A 22,792-nucleotide genomic window follows, 5' to 3' on the forward strand; every position below is an offset into this window, starting at 1 on the left:
GAGATTAATAAAGTGGGAACCATAAATGTTCATAATACATTGAAAATTTTCTATGGACTTTTCACATCGTACCGCATCGCATAATAGGGTTAAATCCCTCATTTGGCGCGTGAAAGTATTTTTATAGCGGTTGAAGAATGCCATCATTCGGCTCTTAGCTGAAGGCAGGCTCCCTCCGAGTTGCCTGACATCAAAATGATTTAATATATTGTTTATTATGAATTAATTGCATTCAAATGGACGATGATCGCGCTATAAATCTTAATTTAAGGGAAGTTTTATTAATATGTTCCAAGTAGTCTCTCACGATGGCGTAGTATATTTTTAATTTTATAAATTATAGAAATGATATTATGATTGAAAATAAAGGTTTGTTCTTATTTACTCATGTTATATATTTTACATATTACATGTGTCATGGGTAGACAGAAACAATGGAACGTCAAATGCTTCGATTCAAACAAACCTCTCGCTTGTCCCACATTCACCAATCTTTTCATACACGCTCGCCGGTTACGGATACTCTTAATTTTACCCTTTTTTTAAGTATTTATATTGTCTTTCAGAAAAATAAGATATGAGGTAAAATTTAAAAATTTATAATCACAAGGAAAGAGCAGTCTACTGCTGACAATGTTACTCCGTGCTCGTTTATAGCTTAAATAAGCAATTATAAACTTAATATCTTTTATTTATAATCGCATGCATAGGTTTACAAATAATTTACTTACATAAATATATTCTACAGTAGCATAGATACTGATGTGTATCTATGTATTAATTATAGCACACATAATACCTTATTCTTTATAATACGTGAATATATTCATTAGTAAAGTTTACTCAGCAATTATGTTATTATTTACATTTTTTGCAATCATGTCTCTTTATTATGACTTTAAATACGGTAAGTATATAATTAATTACATAAGCGAACTATCGGGGATGTAGCTCAGTGGTAGAGCGTTCGCTTTGCATGTGAAAGGCCCTGGGTTCGATCCCCAGCATCTCCAAGCTAACCTGTGGTTACTATGTGACCTAAGTTAGCAATGTACGAGTATATATTTTATTACTTACTCGAATAATGTGTACAATAGAACACCTTTTTGTATAGTTCACTACCAAGGGGTTCTAGCTCAGTGGTAGAGCGTTCGCTTTGCATGTGAAAGGCCCGGAGTTCAATCCCCAGCATCTCCAAAGTTATTTATTATTTCAAAGGCCACTGTAATTAGCTTCTTAAAAACGGTAAATACCAAAACTTTTCCATTTCGAAGGCTGATAAAATCATAATCATATAAAATCATCATCTTTCCTATATCATTCATCAACATCATCATATCAAACGTTATCTGTCCACTGCTGAACATAGAACTCTCCCCATAGACTGCCATAAAGAACGGTCCTGAGGCAACGGCATCCATTGACTCCCTGCAATGCATTTGAGGTCGTCATTCCATTTAATGGGGGGTGTTCCTATTCTGTGTTTGCCTGTATGTGGCCTCCAGTCAAGAACCTTCCTTCTCCTTCGGTTGTCGGTTCTTTGAACTATGTGATCAGCCCATTGCACTTCAGCTTGTTTATCCTTCCGACAATGTTAGTCACTTTACGAATTCTTCTTCTATGGATATCTTCATTTCGAAACAGTTTCCGCCCCTTGTGGCTATATCAGTCTATATAGGTAGTCTATGATAATATAACAGTTTAATGAATTTTAGATGCAATATTATTAAATTATCCATAATTGAGTCACTTTTAGTAAATTAAATATTACATTTAATAGTCATTCCGTCAAAGTAATCTGTGATTTTGTAATCTGCTACCATTAACTTCGAAAATTGCACCCTATTTCACAATTGTACACACACCTGAACTCAAAAATTTGAGGTCCATTAAGTCCAAATCTAATTACCAATTGTAAGGTTAAACACCTTCTAATATTAACTATATTTGTTACACGACAAGGAGTACATTGTTTTTAAGAATGAAGTACATTGTATGTATGTGTGTATTTCTATATTCCACCATAACTTCTAAATCATATTATTTTATTACTCTTATCTCTTGTCCTTCTCATATTAATGATAATGACGGGAAAATGAGAAATTTTTGATAAATAATAAAATATATTTTCCTTTTTTAACATATTAAATAGACACCCAAGTTTGTAACAATGGGTGAATGGAATGAACGGATTTGAACGAAAAAAAATTGAACACGGATAGGTTATATCCTCACTTAGCACATAGGATAATTTATGTATTGATTATGTAATTAAATAAGTATATATAATTGATGTACATAAATAAATTTGGATGTGTGAGGTAATGTTAGAATCCTTACATCATCCCGAGTGATACTGACTATAATATTTTTGAAAATAGTTATTTTATTGACAGTCTGTAGTGTTTGTCAATTTGCGAAACAAAATGTATTGTAAATTATGATAAAAATAAAACTAGACAATAGTAAAACTAGACAATACTAAATACTGCTCAAATGTTTATTCAAGTGATATTAACAGCTGTATAATTACTAGTTATACTTAGATAGGTATATGTATATGTAAAATATGTATATAACATTATATCAACTTAAATGTGGGGATGTAGCTCAGTGGTAGAGCGTTCGCTTTGCATGTGAAAGGCCCTGGGTTCGATCCCCAGCATCTCCAAAATGTCATTTAAGTGATTTATATTTTATGCCAGTAATAATATAATTTTAATACTTGACATAAAATGCATTCTAAGATATATCTTATATAGAAATTTATTACGGCCATGTAACTCAGTGGTTGAAAGTTCGCTTTACTTGTGAAAGGCTCTGGATTCGATGTCCAGGATTTCCAAGCTAAACTATGATACTGTAAATGTGGCCTAAGTTAGCAAAATATATATATAGGTACTTTTTTACTTATTTTGATAATATGTACAACAGAGTACATTTTGGTATAGTACATTTACTAGGGGATGTAGCTCAGTGGTAGAGCGTTCGCTTTGCATGTGAAAGGCCCTGGGTTCGATCCCCAGCATCTCCAAAAGACTAAGTTAAGTCAATTATATTTTATGTTACTCTATTTATTTATAAATAAGTTTTATATTAATCAGGATTCTAGAAAACTGGCTGCATTTTGCGCATAGAGGCACGCCATTCACATAATTTATTTCACAATACAGTGTGTAATCATAGTCGAAGGTTAAGCTCATGCACAATAATAATAAATGTAAGTAGATATCTATGCAGGGGAAAGAAAGGCACGCACTACATTTAAAAATCGTTACATAAGAAATTTGTGGGTAAAAGTACGGTAGTAGTAAAATAAATGGCAGAGTACATCGAGCCTGTTATCCAATAATATATTATCATTTTGTGTATTCTTCTAATATGTGAGAGATATTACATATACATATTTGCATGTAGGTCATAGGTAGGTATGTTTTGGCCATGTAATCTATCAAGACATTTTTTTTTTTATACAATAGAATGGCAAACATAGCCCACCTGATGGAAATGTGTACCGTCGCCTATAGACAATATGGACTCAATATACTTGCCATTCCTGAGGACTCAGTGTTATTCCTTTAAAAAGCCATAAATGAATTCAAGACATAAATGTGTACTAATATCTCAATATACTTGCTTAGTGTTTCAAAAGATATTTATTGATAGTATACATCATGATGATAATACATGCTTTTTTTATTAATTCTCTAAGCTATTTTTTACATTAATTTTATGTAGGAATACAGAACTAACATTTGAGATTAATTTGGGTTCTTATAGACGTTTTTCATTACCGCAAAATTAATTGAAAATTTAAAAGGACATACAAGTTTTTGGTATTAGCTAAATTCAAACTTCCATGACCTTTGCAGTCTGTATTACTAATTAACTACAAATAAAACATAACAACTGTGGATACAAACATAAAAGCACAACTCTACGATACAACCATGAATAAGTAATGTTAGTAATCAAAAAGAACCACAAAACAAAATAAACACGCCATTGATAGTAGAACAAACGGGGAAGTTAATTTACAAAACAGATTGACAACGAGCTATGGAGGCAGTAAAATGTAGAATAAGTGCAAACGCGTAATGCCCGACTGGGAATTAACAATAAAAACTTTTTTACAGTTCACTAGGGGGCGCGGGTGAAAATAGTTGGAGGTGGGTGTCGAATAGATATCGACATTGTCGCTTCACCAATATTAGATATTGGCCACTTGGCCATTGGGATTTAAATAAAATTTTACACACAGACAAACAATATTGTGGGATATTGCATCAAATACATTTTATTATCGTGGGATTGTTTACATTTAAAGATGGAGTAATTGTAATTTTAATTACATTTTAATAAAATTGTCTCCACTATATTATCTCGTATATGCTCGGCCCGTATTGGCCTTGTATGTCCTCTTGTTCATTTAGCAAAACTTCATATTGTTGAGAATAATATCTGTGAATATAGTAAAGATGTGAGCGATCTAAATAATACTTTGTTTTCTTGTTCCTTATATGATCAGTCCTCACTCATTAAGCCTCTCATTTTAATAAATAAAAATAACCTTTTCCTACATCCATTTTATGCCTGTTAACTCATTCTGACACTTTAATCTATAACTCATTAGCCTCTTTGATTTTTCTTTTTAATATTTTTCTTTTATATTTCTTACCCAAAATTCCTACTGTGCCTTTTTAATATCCCGTATCATTTCCTATTTATTAGTAACATAATGGTCAACACTATCTCTTTGCCAATATTTAAAAAAAAAAGAAAAAAACCGTATGAGTTATGTTTATGTACATCAATAAATTTGTATATGTTATTAAAAGTGTCTGATTTAAATAGCAATTATGTTAGCACACGTGGAAATGAAAATAAAAATATGAGACCTAGGCTGGGCCCAAATTCTGGGTCCCATTAAAGAAATTTGTAGATCATAAAATGGTAAAGCACACTATTTTTAAAGTATGTATTTACTCGCAACACTTGGGAGCGTTTAATAGGAATAGTCCGGGGGGTTCAGGAGTTCTCCACACAGTAAGTAAATTGTTGATGACGGTAAGCACAAAAACAGCAAGGGTTTCGCGAAAGACATTAGACTAGGCCGATAATTTTTTCTGTTCGTCTTAAGTCAGGAGAATCGATAGAATATAGCGCGATTGGAGGGTATTACAATTTTATAGAGATATAACTTTCTTAAACAGTATGGAATTCTGAATTACCCGAACCATCTGCTAGAAACAGAGATAAAATTTCATTACAAATTTTGGACGTAAATCATAACACAAATTTATATAGCAACGTATGTAAAGTTATATTAAACTAACGTTAAAAACTCAATTTATATTTAATAAATGAATATTTTTATATTATTATTATCGTCGATTAGTCACATAAATAACATTTTTTATCGACAACTCCCCAGCTATCGACACGGAAGCGTCCCTTATCTACGACGCAATAATTCTTAGCGGCTCATTTGCATTTCTTTATTGGATCGCGGTGAAATTGAGAAAAATACCACCTCTCCGTTTTAATTACTAATACAATTTTGTATATTATTAATACTTATCAAGAACCCAGATTGTATAATATAATTTCAATATCTTATTACTACGAAGGAAAGAGCTACTATCAAATAAACAAATAAACATGGATATTACTGGGAGTTTGTAGCAAACCGTCACGTTTCATTTTAATAATTAATTAATATATCTGGCAACACCGAATGTTAGTGAAATAGATTTATTCATTACACACTGTACATCCAATCGGCGGATTGCTCGATAGATCAGCAGCCTACCAGCTATAGATCCCCGTAACAGGGCCATGCCTCGCCCGCAAACATTATACTGAATCTTTTATGTGCCGATGCACGTTACGCGCCTCAAACACATTGCACTTGATCAGGGTAAGACGGATTGGTGTAATTTTAAATAACTTCACTACTACGCCAGAGGAAAACTCAACGCCGATCTAGCAATTACCGCACTGGATAAAAACATTTGCCAGACTGTTTTACGATCTGCGGTCTCACATTTTTTGCTGCTCCAGGCTTTTATTCAGATTTGTCCCTTGATCGAACGAGTGAAAAAGGATTGTTAGGAATAGGTCTAACAGACCTGTAACTAGCTACCTTGGAAATCACGATTTACCAGAGAGAGACTTTGTACAAAACTCGTTTGTACAAAGCAGTTGTGTTTGCATGGCTGTGTTTCGATTTGAAGAGTGGGATATGGCAGTAAATTTACAGAATACAGAAGAATAACACCCGAGTCCTCAGGCCTGGCAACACATGGGTGAAACAGTATACTCTGTTATGTCCTATATGAGCAGTACCTCATGTCTATAGGCAACGGTTACCACTTTCCATCAGGTGAGCCGTCAGCTTGTTTACCATTCTAAGTTGCATAAAAAAAATCATTGTGTTTAATTTTTGTGGAATTCGTCAAGATAGGCCAACTGACCTAACATCATCCTCACCTATCATCCCTCATTGGTGCCCCGCCATGTATATTAATAGCGCAGGCAAGGTTACTATTCCATTTTGATACTATATATTATATATATTTCTACTAATACGATGGGTAGAAGAGAATCCTCAGTACTTTAATAATTATCTAAATTTATATAAATTTGCACTTTTCTCTTATTTCAATTATACAATCTTTTTCTGTTAACTATTTGGATATGTTTACAAATAAAAACCCTAAGTACGTATCATTAAGTTAGATCTAGTTGGCCGTCAGCTTGTTTGCCATTCTAAATTGCATAAAAGAAAGAAAACTTGTTTGTTGTATAAGCATTAAACTTATTTTAGTAATTATAAGTGCTAAACCTTATTCAAGTATAAATAAATACCCGTTTATAACAGTCATCTTCAAAAATTTCTGTCCCATTTGGGTTTCTGCTGTCTCTACCATGGCTGTTTCCCTTTAAAGGATGCGGTGTTACAATCGAATTATTACTGAATACGATAGCATAATTCCTTAGACCTCAGGAATTGCGACACACAATTTAAAATACCATGGCCTTGATTGTTTAAATTAAGTAGATCCAAGTGTAGTTGGAGTTCAACCTTTTTTTGTCAATTCAGTTGGAACACCATGTTTAACTATTTAAGTGACTTACTGACTCACTGGTAGAGTAACTCTATTCAAACAATTTTTATAACATTTTAATTGTTCTGAAACCAATATCTATACTGATTGAACCATATAGGCATGACACATGAAAACCAAATATAATCAAATAGCTCTATTAAAATTTATAAAACCTTACAGCCCAAAATATTTATGATACACATAAACCCAGTAAAAAGAAACCGAAACATTTTTCAAAGCGACAAAATTTATTGTAGTACAATTGAATTTTACGGTTGATTTGAGCGGGTTGGGCCCCGTTTGAAAAATCCTTCCGGCTTTCAAATTCGGAACGCATCTGTCAAATAATGGCGGGAAAACATAGAGCAATGTTGGCCGCATAAACGAAGGGTCGCCATGTCGAACGGGAAATAGTTATTTATGGGTACCATTCACAAATTGCATTCGTGGCCGAATTGATATATTGGCATGTTTTATATGTAAATGTGGTTCTAAGACGAATGGCTTGCCCTACAAACTGATATCGTATGATTTATTAAGATTTAGTGTATAGTCACGTTTAATTATATAAATACTCTGTATTTTGTATCATGTGAACTGTGTCACATTAACTATTTATATTGTCCTACTTTAACTGCATATAAAATATTTGAGACTAGCTTTTCAACAGAATAGTATAACAGAAGTGTTTTGCTCTTTCGAGGTCATAGTAATAAACTGAATTGTGACCACTTTGTGTTACTGTGGCACCCGCACGAAATGTAGAATTGTTACTTCTTTTATGCAGTTTCTTTTTTTTTATTTTTTGTATATGTATTGTTTTATCTATTTTCTCTATGTATATCTGTTATTACTTGTATGTTATAAGGAATGCAAATAAATTATATATTACCCGCGACTTCGTCCGCGTGACCATAATATGAATACTGACTGGAACAAAGCAGCGTATCCTTCCCCATCCTATATAGTACCTATGTACCAAACTTCATACTGATTGTTTAAGCCGTTAAGGTGCTATAAGGTAACAAACAAACTCACTTTCACATTTATAATATCAGTCACTGTGACGAAGTGCTAAAATATCTATCTCAAATGAGTTACTATATAAAAGGTGACTATTTACCCCTATTTATAGTACCTATACTTACTTTGCCCACAATCACAATGTGTGTAAACTTACTTAATAATGTCAAATTGCAAACACAAGGGACCTGATATTTTTTCACGTATGAGGGTTGTGTTGATACCATAATACGTGGCAATAGTCATAAAGATGAGCCGCCAGCTAGTTTGTGAGACCAATGTAAATTATGTCATAGTATATTATATTATTGGTGTGCTATAAAATACGGTATACTCGTATACTAGTAATCGATCGATAGGCGGTAATTTTAATCGATTCTAAAAATAAAAAACTACCTAAATAAGTGGTAACAATATATTTTTTTTTATAATTTTCTGGTAACTTTCAAAATAAATACTAAAGTACAAACATGGAGCAATTGCTTGCAAATAAGATACAGATTCGATCCAGGAAACGAGCTAAAATGTCAAAGTTCTGAGAGTTGTGGATTTGTTGGGAAAGGAGTATAACGGGTTTGTACGAACGAAGTCGGGAGAAACTGATAGATATAAATAATGTTAGATCCTATAGAAACTAAGGACCGTAAAGTAGACGGTACATGGTATATGGCCTCTACTCTCAATAAATGGCTCTAGATATAAGATTAAACGTTACGAGATATTTCACCCGAGGGAAACTTTGTACAAAAGTCGATTGCTTGGGTACCTCTGTCCCATTCGTGTTTCAACCGTGAAGTAGCTGTGTTTGCATGGCTGTGTTTCGGTTTGAAGGGTGGGATATGGCGTGAATTTACTGGGTACAGAGGAATAACACCTGAGTCCTCAGGAATAGCAACGCATGGGGAGTATCATGGACGAAACAGTATACTCTGTTATATCCATGGTACTGCTCATGTTTATAGGCGACGGTTACCACTTTCCATCAGGTGGACCGTCAGCTTGTTTGCCGTTCTAAATTGTATATAAAAAAAAAAAAAACAAAAAAAAACTTTGAACTGGTTATTTGATTAGAATTATTTTGTTTAATTCCATTACCATTACTATGTGTGTAACTACCAACACTCGAAGATTGATCGCTACTATTACTACCAGAAGTTCCACAACCTTCTATCATCATTTCAGCCGTTTACTGTCCACTGTTGAACATAAATAAGCCTTCCCCATAAGGGTAGTTTTGCCAGTAGTTATCAAGCTTGGCAAGCGGGTTAGTAACCGCAGTTAGGCTTTTATAGATGTTTTAAGTGGGACGCTGCTGCTCATCCCTCTACCATTGACTTCCTTTTGTCGTTTCTTATGATACCCACGGGAAAGGAAGGGGTGATATTCTATGCCGAGACCAACGGCCAACTTTCCATATTCCCTCAGTCTCAGACTGCCTTTTTATTCATGCACGTTTGTCATCAAATAACCAGTCATATGAACTTCCGCAAGATAATATCTAAAGTTCAGTAAAATTTAAAAAAAACCGCAAGTATGAAGTAACGAACGGAAGCTAATCTTAAATATTTTTTCCAAACCGAAATCTATTAAATAAATAAAATGCCACACAACCACACAAATCGCCTAATCCTCAAACTAAGATACCCAGTGTTATGAGGAACCAGGCAACGAACATATGAAGGTACAACCAAGGATAACCAGACCCGAGTCAGTTACGAAAATTCATTTCCTAAATTGCCCAGACCACAAATCCAACCGGAGACATATTCATAAAGCAACATGCCCACCACTGCGCCATAAAGTCATCTACAGAGTTAAATCTCTTAAGGAAGTAGGTATAAGTGTATAACCAGAAATTTTAAACCTCCTACAAACAAGGCGCATCCAACGCTTGAATTAGTATGGAAGACTCATAGACTCATTGAATTAGTACTCATTTTTTGCATTTTTCGACACTTGTTCCTTAGAAAAAAATAGTCAGTTACACTTCCTAAAACTGAATAATTTTATGATTTTGTTTTCATTGTGTAGTATTAGTAGAAATAAACAATTTTCCAAACTTATATCGATTACGTAACGGCGTAATTTTTATTTATTTATAGTCATAATATATATTTTTTGGAACTTTACAGATTTACCAATGCACTCACCAAAAACCATAAAATATTATAACAATACAATTTAATGGCTTACATTTTAATGGAAAAAATGGAAAAAATTATTATTTTTTTATACCACTGAGGTGCCAAACAAGCATACGGCCCACCTGATGGTAAGTGGTTACCGTAGCCTATGAACGCCTGCAATACCAGAGGGGGGTTGCCGACCCTGAAGAAACCCTTTTACCCCTTTTTATATGTTACAAATATTATATAATAAATATTAAAAATACAGTTGTGAGTAATTTGTTACCGCCCTGCGAATCTTTGTGGTAGTACAAAAGAAAAAAATAAAATAAAACGCTCAATAATTATTTATATACTTCTCTTTACCCCAGGCCTACAACTTAGTATAACGAGTCGGTTTGCCCGAGATAAAAAGCAGCCTGTGTCTTTCTCCGTACCAAATATTTTCACATGGAAGACACGAGCTACTATTTATACTGCTTTATCGTATGTCACATATGCCAGGCTATACTAATGCGCCAAGATGTCAATGGTCACAAACAAACTAAACAACAACCAACGAAACAATAACAAACTAAACAACAACCAACTAAACAACGACAAACTAAACAACAACAAACTATCATGTTTGGAACTAGTCGGACATCCCTGAATTTAATACTCGAGTTAAACTGATATAAATAATTAAAATACAGTCTATAGCTTTTATTAAAACAATAACAACAATTCAAAAGATTAACTCACTTTCACGTTTATTATTCGTGGTATCTTGTAGTTTTACGTAAATCAGTATACAAAGTATCCTATTTGATATAAGTGTACAAAAATTTCATTCAAATCTATTCGTCTGCTTAAACGTGACTAACATCTTTACAAATGTTTAAATTGTAAGAATTAAGTAAGTACCAAATATTTGAGATAGTTTTTACTTATTATTTCTGTTGTAGACATATTTTCTATCTACTGGTACTTTTTTTTTTACTTTCCATAGTGTATAAAATTATGATAATGTGTATTTAAATTAACATACTATAACAATTTCATCATTAGCAAATTAGCTATTCATACATAAAATGCTTACAGACAGACAAACTGTAAACCGTACAACACACAGAAATTTTGAAAAACCTGTTTTATGTCGTTTAAAATCTTAACTTAAGAAGGTCAGTTTCTAATAACATTTAACACAATTATAAAACTAAATTCAAAATAATGATAAATTTAAATTGTACATAAAATATTATTACCTGCCTAAATAAATTATTTTTAAGATTATAATTATTTTGTTATTTAATCTATTTTAAATATAACACCATGAAAATAATAAAATTGTAATTAGAACTCTATATTCTTGTTATGATAATATCAATATAATAAAAGGTCCACGCACTATGCGCCTATGCAAAAGATAAATTCCTATGATTGAATATCTCATTTTTTTTTTTTTAGTACGTTTGTTCCGTTTGGAACAGGCTAAGGTCGGAGACCATGCTGCCTAGTCTTCAAAAAGATAATTTGTCTGGAATTTTATTTTTCTAATGTCGCTTCAATTATTGTCATAATCTTCAATATTTCATTTGTCAAATCCGGTAAGTACATTTTCATAAATATCTTTTCTTGAGTTTTCTTAAACCAGTGGATTTATCAAATTAAAAATAAATAATTATAAAAAATCATTGTCTTGCAATTCAATAAAAGTATTCTTATAGCTCCTTGAATGTTGTAGTAATATAAGTGAAAATAGCTTTGAAACAAGAAGGAAATCTTAAGAGAAGCGGGATTGAGTGCGGGATATTTTCGGTTTTTTGAAGATAATCCTAAGTTCGTCAATCATAATGTGTCTTTGAATGACAAATTCAGAGCAATCAAAAAAAGGTGATGTAGAGATTGGGCTGTATTTGAGTTACACCATGTGCATGATGGGGAACGATCATGCCCATTCGGTGCAGGTGTTCGTTGAAATGTCCGTGGCCGATTCGTAATCTACAAATATTGGTGTAAAATTTTCTGTTTGTGTCCTTTCCTTTGCAGAACCACGGTTTTCCAATACGCCAATTAATTTTGCGGTACCATTTGCCTTTAGTCTGTAATATTTGAGTCCAATGCTCCTCCCATTTAGTTATAATGATTTTATGTATTCCAATACTACAATCTGAGTAACAAAGGGGTAAATCTTGAACACGAGCAGCACTTGAATTAATAATTTTAGCCAAAGTGTCTACTTGTTCATTCCCAAACACTCCAATATGTGAAGGGGTCCAGATGAAGATAATATCTTTTCCATATATAGTACAAGATGATAATATTTATTACGAATTTCTTGAATTAAGTAGTTTGATGATGAAATGATTGTGTTATTTTTTAATGCCATAAGAACACTCATACTATCTGTAATTATAATCCATTTCGAATATAGTACCTGTTTTTCTATGTATTCTAATGCTAAAAATATAGCTTTTGCTTCTGCTGTGTAAATACTAGCCAAAGTTGAAATTTTATAACCGTGACCAAATCTATTTGACAAATCGTAAAAAGCCACTGAAGTGCTAAGTGCATTTTTGGAACCATCTGTATATATCTGCCTGTAGTCAATAAATTCTGATAAAGTCTCATACATATCGTGCTTTTCTTTTATGTCTTTATGTATAACAATTTTGATCTTACAGAACTTACTCTCATAAAGGCCATTATAACAAGGAAGTATCTTACTACTATAGATGTTATATTCATCTCGTAAATTCAAATCATTGATAATAGTTTTATTCAAAAACATAGAAATGGGGCAATTTAATAATTTGAGTATGAGTGGGTTATTGGAAACTGAAAAAACTTTGAAGAGCAATTTGAGTTTTAGGTATTCGAAACGAAGAAGGATAGGAGGCAAATTACATTCTACTTGCATTGAGATAATTGGAGAAGTATACATAGCACCTAAAATAAGTCTTAAATTCATATTTTGAATTTTTTCGAGTTTTTCTACTAATTTATGTTCTGAGGCATAACAAAAGAAAGCGTAATCAAAATTACTTCTAACAAGAGATTTGTAAAGTAAAAGGATAATTTTAGGATCAGCTCCCCAGTTACGACCAATTACAGATCTTATTATATTAGTGGCTCTTAAAGCACGATCTACTAAGCAATCAACGTATAGATCCCATTTTAAATTTTGATGAAAAATTACCCCCAGAAATTTAACGCTACAGTCTGTTGGAAGAGTTTGATTATTATATATAATATTCATTAATGGAACATATTTATGAACTTGATGAAAAACAACTACTTTACTTTTGGTTAAACTAATATCGAGGGAAAGAAGAGAAAAATATTTCTCAAGTCTTTTTAATGACTCATTTAACACTAATTGCATATCAATAATATTCTTTCCTTTTATATAAATTAATAAATCATCGGCAAATTGCAAGTTGTTCACACTGTTTCCTAAAACTAAATTAAGTTTATAGATATATAAAATATATAGTAGCGGGCTTAAAATACCACCTTGACATACTCCTTTAGAGCTTAACCTAGGTCCTATTAATTTACTATTTACTTTAACATACACTTCTCTATTACTAAGAAAATTATAAATCCATTCGATAAGTTTCATTGGAAGAAATGAGGATAGAATCGAAGATAGAACTGTTAAATTTACATTGTTAAAAGCTCCTACGACATCTAAAAAAACAGATAGAACATATTCATCGTTATTCAAAGCAGTACTAAGGTCGACATAGAAGTTCGCTAAACTTTCGCGCGCTGAATATCCACGGCGAAAACCAAATTGATTCGATGGTAATATACTATTACTTTCAATAAAGAACTCTAAACGCTGTTTAATTAATTGTTCGAATAATTTGCCTGCACAGGACGTCAATGTTATAGGTCTATAGGAGTCGAAATTTGTAGGATCTTTACCGGGTTTAATTACTGGAATCAAACAATCCATTTTCCATTCTGGTGGGATAATACAGTCCTTCCATAAATCGTTAAAAATTTGTAAGAGTTTAGTAAGGTTTATTTTATTCAGCAATCGAAACATATTGTATGTTAAGCGATCAAGGCCACTAGCTGTATCTTTTCTAGATTTTACTGCACTGGATATTTCATCAATTGAGAATGGGTCAGTGAGAAATTTTGGGCATGAATTAACAGAATTAAACTGTTTGTCATCAAAAGGTGAGTGTACAAAATCAGGAGTATATTTGCGTAAAAAATCATTGACCCATGATATATCTTTAAAATGATTTTGACGATGTTTTGAATTTAGTTTTCTCATATTTTGCCAAACAGTGGAAATTGGTGTTAATCTATTAAATTTGGAACAAAATTCCTGCCACCCCTGTTGTCTTACTTGCTTAATTACTAACTTTTTAACAGCTTGAACTCTTTTAAAATTTATGTAATTATCGAGAGTTGGATTTTGTTTAAACCTAAGGTAAGCCGCTTTACTATCATTGACAGCTGTCGCACACCTGTTATTCCACCAAGGTACTGCAATATGTTTGTGCCTCTTTGAAGTATTTGCACCGCTATTTGATAAGTTCCTACGTGGAGCGGAACGTTCCACAGCTGTCAAAATAATTTTACAGAACCTATTGTAATTGTTTAAGGGTTCATTGACATCATACTCGAAATCCAAAAGTAATCGATTAACAGTTTCAGAATAAAGATCCCAATTAACGAGACGTAGGTTTATACGATTTAACAACAGTTTATTAACTTCATCTATAGGAGCATGTTGTTCACCTGACGGAGTTGATGAAGAGTTCTTTGTGTTTATTTTAGTAAAAGTCGGCAGGTGATAACTTCCTAACGGATCATCATGAACCGACCACTCGCATTTTAATGATATGGATGGGGATACCATAGTTAAATCAAGGCCATTGGGTCTCCAAATATGAGAGCCAACAGTAGTAACTTGCTTATCATTTAATAGTACCAAATTACATTCATCTAAACAATCAAGAATGTCTTTACCTCTTGTATTAGTGGAGGTACAACCCCACATAGTATGATGTGCATTTAAATCTCCAGATATGATAGTGGGTTTAGGAAGAGACTCCAAAAAGAACTTAAATTTGGCTTTAGTAAAACTAGGTGTACTATTGGTAGGACAGTAAATACTGGCAACTGAATACCAAGAATTATTAACTTCAATACTAATAGCTATAGTTTGCAAAGAATTGTCGAAAAAAGAGTGAAGTTTTTTATATCTAATACTATTATGTATAATAATCGCTACTCCATTGTGGTTATTACCACAATCATTTCGTTCTATACAATAATCTTTAATTTTTAATTTGTAATGTGGTTTTAGCCAAGTTTCTGAGATGAGAGCAATGTGAATATGATGTTCATTTAAAAATTGTGTAAAAATATGTCGATTGCTCAGTAGGCTCTGAGCGTTCCACTGTATGATAGTTAATTGGTCTCGATTGAATTTTGTGAAATAGGTCTATTACCAAAAGTATCATATAACACATTCAAAACACTTTTAGTGTTAATAGATGTGTTCTTTGTGTTATGTAGTGAAATAAGTTTGATTATGCTTTCTATTAAAAGTGATAAACTCTTGTTATCAGAATTTAGAATTGAAATTAGGTCTACATTTTTTTTAGGTTTGTTACCCAGTTTAGGAAATATTTCAGTGCTAAGTATATCTCCAAAAGAAGCAGGTCTGAATTTAGATCTATTTTCAGCAATTTTCTTTTGTTTAACAGGGCATTGCGGTGATACACTTGTGTGATTTCCATTGCAGTGTACACAAATAGCGTTTTCCATTCCAGTTGTACAAGTTTTATAATTATGCTCACCTTTGCAGATGCTGTAACGCTCAGAATTCTTACAGAATTTAGCTAAATGTCCATACCTCAAGCACCGGTAGCATTGTTTAACTGGTGGTATATATGGAGTGACATTGTGGCGCCAACCTCCAATACCAGATATTCAGGTAATACAGATGCAGCAAAAGTAATTGTCACGGTTAGAGTTGGCTGTAACACATATCCATGAGTCAAGGTATTTTTTCTTAAAATTCTTTTAATAGCAATAATTTTCTTAGAACTCGATATCATAGTATATATTTTTTTATTAGATATATTTGTAGGTACATTTCTAATAACGCCTGTAACTTCTGTTGAAGAAGCAGGAATACTGGCCTTAAAATGGTAGTCATTTAAAAAAGTTTTATTATTTAAAAAAGCATTGGCTAAGTCTGGCTTTTGAAAGTATACTCCGATTTTGAATTTATTTATAGATCTAAGATAAGTTACCCCTTTATTAAATCGTTTTAAACAGGAGGAGAGTGAGAGCAAGTCTCTGGATCCAATGGTTTTCTGACTATCTGAGGATTCTACAAAGAAAACAAATTCTGTCCCATGGATTCCTCGATATCTTCTAATATAATCTGTGACGTAGTAAGGTTTATACTTATCGGCCTTATCAATTTCAGATTCTGAGTCAGTAGAAGATCTTCCGAATATATATCCTTGTCATTACAAGGTTCATGGTCTACATCACCTGAATCGTCATCTTTTTTTTCCTTTTCCTACAACTGCGCTTCCCCATGAATGCTAATTATATTACTGTCACTGAATTTAGTGAAAATATAATATTTTATTCAATAATAAGAATTGATAGAGATAGTTTTTATAAATTAATAAAAAAAAATTTAAAAAACCCGCTTGTTCTTATTCGAGTTTCCCGCCTTTTTCTGAATATCTCATCTTTGTCACGTGCGCCGCGCCCCTTTTATCAGTGTTGCCGTAGTATAAATAAACTACTATATCAGATAATTTTTAATAAATAAAATATAAAACGTGTAAGAAAACTGACCTTATAAAATATGATACAGTTATTATTATTTCGTTGAGCGAAAATAGATATCTTCCTGCCTACATACGTATATATCAAAATACCACCACTCAGATAGGTTCAATGAGTATCTAATAATGTGCGTACTTTTTATCGCATTGCCAGATCTATTTTGGGATAGAAAAAGAGTGTATATTTGCAATTTGGTAAAGTAGCAAACAAAGTATTTGATTGATCGATTATGTTTTGTGTTATCTACTCTCATAATTTGTATTATGGACACCACATTACATTACAGGCATGCTAATACCACAGAATCTTGATGTCACAGTATATCGACTCAGCTTTTGTATACGCTTTTAGACTTTTTCTTGAAGTCTGGCTTTCTTTGAAACAAATCTAAAATTTCAGTTTGTTACTTTCTAGTATTCAAAATTAATAGCTACAATTAAACAACATAATACCCACTTAATTCATCTATTATACTTTTAAATGCAGCGGTGATAAACACCTATTTCTAAGAGTATCTTGGTAGAATTCCGCGAACTTTGTTATAAGCAACACTGACTGATTCAGTATCGAGTTCGACGCAAGTGTAAACTGTCTAGTCTACTGTTGAATCTGTGTCACTCCCTTGCTGTAACAGCTGTTTAACCTTGGACGCGAAACGTATAGTTTAACAAGTAATTTTAATTATGGAATTTGCCGAAAAAGTTGTATTGATTACCGGAGCAAGCTCTGGAATAGGTGCATCAACAGCTATACACTTCTCGAAACTGTCAGCAAAACTAGTATTGGTCGGTCGCAAAGAAAATAATTTGAAAAGGATTGCTCTGTATTGTGAAAAGACGAAAAGTATCAAGCCTTTAGCAATAGTGGCCGACGTTACAGAAGACGCGGACGCACAGAGAATAATAAACGAAACTATAGAGCATTTCGGAAAGCTGGACGTACTTATCAACAATGCTGGAATTATTGATATGGGTGGCATAAAGAAAACAAACATGGAATCGTATGACAAAGTAATGACGACCAATATTAGAGCTGTATTCCATTTGACGATGTTAGCTGTTCCACATCTTGTACAGAGCAGAGGATGCATAATAAACACTTCTTGTTTAGCCAGCTCGAAACCCAGTACTATGGCTTTAGCATACAACATATCCAAGGCTGCACTGGACCACTTCACGAAATGCATCGCCTTGGAATTAGCACCAGATGGCGTTAGAGTCAACTCTGTAAACCCGGGATTTGTGAAAACGAATTTACTGAAGGATATAGGTTTAACTGAGGAACAATTGGAATTGTTTGTGAAGAATGTTGTGGGCAATATGCCATTAAAGAGAGCCGTAGAAGGAAACGAAGTAGCCGCACTTATTGCGTTCCTAGCCAGTGACCAGGCAAGCAGTATTACGGGATGTAATTATCTGATAGATGGCGGCAGCTCATTACGTTAATTTTAAACTTAGAAAATAAAATGTAAATATTAACTTGCTAATTAAGTATTAACTTGTAAGTTCTTTAGAAACAACTTCAGAATCTGTATATAATAACGAGCTCACAGTATTGTCTAGTCATCACAATGTAACCCATAGAAATATTTTGTTAACTACCCAAAAATTTAATAAATATATCTAAGTATATCGTTATTTATTAAAACGTTATAAATGTTATATATTTTTTTTATTTCCCTCTTTAAATACGTAGCCGGTTACGTTACGTGTGGTTAAATTACAGCTATAAATAAGCTAATTCTTGGGGGGGGGGGAAAGGGTTTGTTAGTAATGGAGACTGAGAATCCCATTGCTAGCAATATACCAAACCAGGTCAACCTCCTCGTTTTCCCCCTGAAAATATCATGGTTAATTCCTGATGAATTCATCATGATGGGCTAACTGGCCTGTTTTCATTCTCATCTATCACCCTTCACTGGTGTCCCGCCAGCGTATCCGGTTAGCGGAGGCGGGGTTACCATACCATTTTCACTCATTAAAAAAAAATAAGCCAATTCATTACAATATGAGCAATACCATTTTCACTCATTAAAAAAAAATAAGCCAATTCATTACAATATGAGCATCCCATTACATTACATATAGATAATGGATAAAAAATTAAAATAAGTTTTAAAAATAATAATACAAACGAGAGATTTATCGAGCAAGAATGGAGATGTCGGTAGGGGCCGCCCTAGACGGACGTATGTCGACCAAATAGGCGACGTGCTGAAGAAGGGCGAAATTAAAAGTACCCGTAACCGACGAGCGTGTATGACAAGATTGATGAATGTGGAAGAAGCGAAAGAGGTTTGTTTGAATCGAAGCATTTGGCGTTCCATTGTTTCTGCCTACCCTAATGGGAGACAGGCGTGACAGATATGTATGTATGTATGTAATACAAACGATTCGGATTCGGTACAAAAGAACGGATCGAACCCGCAACCACCAGACAATGAAGCGGTATGTTAAACCGCTAGACCATTAACATGATCTTTAATGTTATAATCATAACAGATCACCAATTCAGTTCCTCAATTCCAATATACAAACATGGGGGGAAAAGGATTGTTAGTAATGGAGACTGAGAATCCTATTGCTAGCAATATACCCAACCAGGTCGACCTCCTCGTGGTTCCCCCTGGAAACTATCATGGTTAATTTCTGACGAATTCATCATGATGGCCTAACTGACCTGTTTTCATTCTCATCTATCACCCTTCATTAGTGCTCCGCCAGCGTATCCCGTTAGCGCAGGCGGAGTTACCATACCATTTTCAACCATCAAAAAAAAATATACAAACATACCCCAGACAAGATTTTTTACACACAATATTTATCTGACAGATCTATCTTTCTAGCTTAGCATAAATGGAAGTTAATACAAGGCGTAGGCGCCTACATAGAGTACCTACATTAAGAATAAATTAAAAAGTTCACATAAAAGAAATTACTTTGTTCCTATCTATTTACGTATATGGCAATATCGAGATAGCGACGCCAGCTCGCAGACTTTTTCTAGGAACAAATGCAATATTCAAAGGAATATAAAAACAGAATGATTTTCTCGTCAATTCGATCTGATGTCGAGATTAAGTGCGTAGACCTAAATGGCACGTGCTACATAAAACCTGGCAACCAGTTTATTGCAGAAATAAAGATTAAAAATATATAGCGCTGACCTGCAAAAACTGTTGAACTGCAGTTATACAAAACGATAAAATTTATTTAAAACATTGAATTGGTCAACAAATACATACCCACCCACATACACTTTTTTTTTTATCAAAAATTTAAAAGCTTACTCAAACGGTCGACAATTATTAGCCTTCATTTGTGGCCATCGCAGTTTTTTATATACGATGGTCTAGTTATATATGTTATGGTATAATAATAACTGGTATTGCCGGTACCTTTCCTGCACTGGATTACCCAAATTATTTTTTCTCTAACTACACTGGGTTGGCTGGAAGAGATCTCTTTCAGAGATAAGCCCTCCCTTGCTAACAAGTTGTTAAACTAATCGCTATATGTATCGTTTAAGTGCAACAACGAATATATGGTATTATATACATACATACATATACATTATATATAAAACCGAAATGCAAAACCTTGTGTAATATAAATGAAACCATATTATGCCAAACTTAAGTTGGAGTATAGGCAGGAAGATGGCGAATTTTCATACGTATCTACGTATGGAAATTAATATGTTTCGAAAAATTGCTAACAATATGAGTACTAAACGATCTCCCCACACTCCCCCTACGCATCTACATGAATAGTTGCCACTATAAACTACAAGTCCATGGAAAAAAATAACCTGTGAAAAGAACCAACGTAAATAGGAAAGCTTAGAAGGCTGTTACTGTATCAGAGTTATCTCTGAGCACTATGCCGCCATTTCTGAGATGAGTACGAGTAAATGGAATTTCCCAGGTACAAGTGAGGAATTACCACTAATTATTAATATACGGCTTTTTTATAATCCATACATTATTAAAAATAAATGTCGAAAAACCTAGTACCTCTTATTATGTACCAGTATGTTACATAATAATGTCATCTAGACTCAAGCGAAGTCATAATACCAATTTGTCTATAGAAATAAAAAAAATATGTCCAACGTTTTCTATATAGATACTTATTATAAGTCTTTAAGTACTTTCACATACTTAATTTTTAATTCAATGAGCCTGCTCTGTACATAGTACACAAGTACACAGATATAGTAACAAAGAAGTACTAACTGCATTTATTGAATTCTTATCTACTGTAATTTTATTCGACTGAGAATAAAGTGTGTAGATGTCTACAAAGTAAGTGCATTTCTTATTCATTCATTCAACACAGTTTATCTTCATTATTGGCGAGAAAAGGAGGTATTAACATTTCCATTACACAATTCCTTGTGAAATAGAATTGTATTAACATTAATTTCAGGTTTTTGTAATCAATTCCCGTAGCTGGTTTCTTATGTAATTAAATACTGAATAGTTATTTTATACTTATGTATATTGACTTATACATACTTATGTATATTATAGTCTACGTTATAGTTCGTGTATCCCAAATTTCATAGTAAACGGTTAAGACATAACACAAACGAACAAACTCACTTTCAGATGTATATTATTAGTAAGGATGAAGAAACTTTGTATGGAATTTTACTTATGTATAAGGAAAATTGCAATTTTACAAGAAAAAAATCTTTTCTTGACTAAAAAGAACGAACGTATATATATATATCTTTTATATATATTTATATAATATATATTATATTATATTATATTATATTTATAAAGGCAGCAGGTAAAATCTTTCAAAATTTATATGACATATTTTAAGTAGAGATTTCTCTTACAAAATTTAAATTTCGTAACATTTGTTACGTTGTCACTATATAAAAATTTAAAGCGATTACCAATTTAAAAAGGCTTTGCAATAGGGGATGTAGCTCAGTGGTAGAGCGTTCGCTTTGCATGTGAAAGGCCCCGGGTTCGATCCCCGGCATCTCCAAGTTTTTATGCTAACAATACAAAAAAACTTGTTTTATGCCTTAAATAAATATAAGTAAAACTTTATATTTACGTAAAATTTTATATTTGCGATAATTTTTAAATATTGTTCGGCTTTATTTTAAAACTAAAAATTAGGTTCCTATAATCACTATTGAAATAAGCTGTGTAAATAAATAGTAAGTGACCTTCTTGATATTAATTAACAAAATTATTAACTATTTCTGTTATTTCTATTTTCTTTTTTTAAATTTCTAAAATGAAAATTTTGATTTATTTAACAGACAGACATTTTTGTAGTCTTTAAGACTTGAAAAACACAAGTATAAAAATAGCATTAGAAAAAGTTACACAATAAAAACTATTTGTACGGGCAAGTAAAAAAAAAGCAAAGAATATTTCTTTTTTTTAATGGTTTCATAGGATCAGATCAAAATTATCCCGCCAGTGGATGGAGAGGTACATTAGTACTAACTTAAATGCTTACATTAAAATAACGATTGATTTTACAGGTTTCTCGATTGTAACACAATTCGGAACATCCTCGTGAGCATTATTCTCTTTGGTTGATAGTGAATATTTGACCTAAAATTTATAATAGTGTCTGCATATTCAAAATCAATATTCAAGTACATATTAGAAACACCTGTCATCACTGTTACATTATAGTTAAAAAAAAAAGCTAAATCTAATAGGGAAAT

At 32.7% G+C, this 22,792-nt stretch overlaps 1 protein-coding gene, 1 long non-coding RNA gene and 4 other non-coding genes across 6 annotated transcripts; all 6 read left to right on the forward strand.

Moving 5' to 3' along the window:
- The first annotated feature begins 941 nt into the window (after positions 1 to 941).
- On the forward strand, positions 942 to 1,013 carry Trnaa-ugc (transfer RNA alanine (anticodon UGC)). Its single transcript has one exon. It is a non-coding gene; the product is annotated as a tRNA-Ala (tRNA).
- Positions 1,014 to 2,599: 1,586 nt separating this feature from the next.
- On the forward strand, positions 2,600 to 2,671 carry Trnaa-ugc (transfer RNA alanine (anticodon UGC)). The gene has a single exon. It is a non-coding gene; the product is annotated as a tRNA-Ala (tRNA).
- A 291-nt stretch (positions 2,672 to 2,962) lies between these two features.
- Trnaa-ugc (transfer RNA alanine (anticodon UGC)) lies at positions 2,963 to 3,034 on the forward strand. Its single transcript has one exon. It is a non-coding gene; the product is annotated as a tRNA-Ala (tRNA).
- An 11,416-nt stretch (positions 3,035 to 14,450) lies between these two features.
- LOC128201329 (uncharacterized) lies at positions 14,451 to 16,286 on the forward strand. Its single transcript, XR_008253193.1, has 2 exons — positions 14,451 to 15,059; positions 16,083 to 16,286. It is a non-coding gene; the product is annotated as an uncharacterized LOC128201329 (long non-coding RNA).
- A 1,371-nt stretch (positions 16,287 to 17,657) lies between these two features.
- LOC113520435 (uncharacterized oxidoreductase TM_0325-like) lies at positions 17,658 to 18,747 on the forward strand. Its single transcript, XM_026905768.3, has one exon. It carries the CDS (start codon positions 17,770 to 17,772, stop codon positions 18,529 to 18,531), a length of 762 nt encoding a protein of 253 aa, XP_026761569.2. The 5' UTR covers positions 17,658 to 17,769; the 3' UTR covers positions 18,532 to 18,747.
- A 3,273-nt stretch (positions 18,748 to 22,020) lies between these two features.
- On the forward strand, positions 22,021 to 22,092 carry Trnaa-ugc (transfer RNA alanine (anticodon UGC)). Its single transcript has one exon. It is a non-coding gene; the product is annotated as a tRNA-Ala (tRNA).
- Positions 22,093 to 22,792: the final 700 nt, after the last annotated feature.

The sequence above is a fragment of the Galleria mellonella genome, unplaced genomic scaffold (genome assembly GCF_026898425.1).
Source record: "Galleria mellonella isolate WM207_F2 unplaced genomic scaffold, CSIRO_AGI_GalMel_v1 utg40, whole genome shotgun sequence".
Lineage (NCBI taxonomy): Eukaryota > Metazoa > Arthropoda > Insecta > Lepidoptera > Pyralidae > Galleria > Galleria mellonella.

Bases quoted from the DNA above. Each gene is read 5' to 3' on its own strand.
- LOC113520435 (XM_026905768.3), top strand. From the start codon at position 17,770: ATGGAATTTGCCGAAAAAGTTGTATTGATTACCGGAGCAAGCTCTGGA.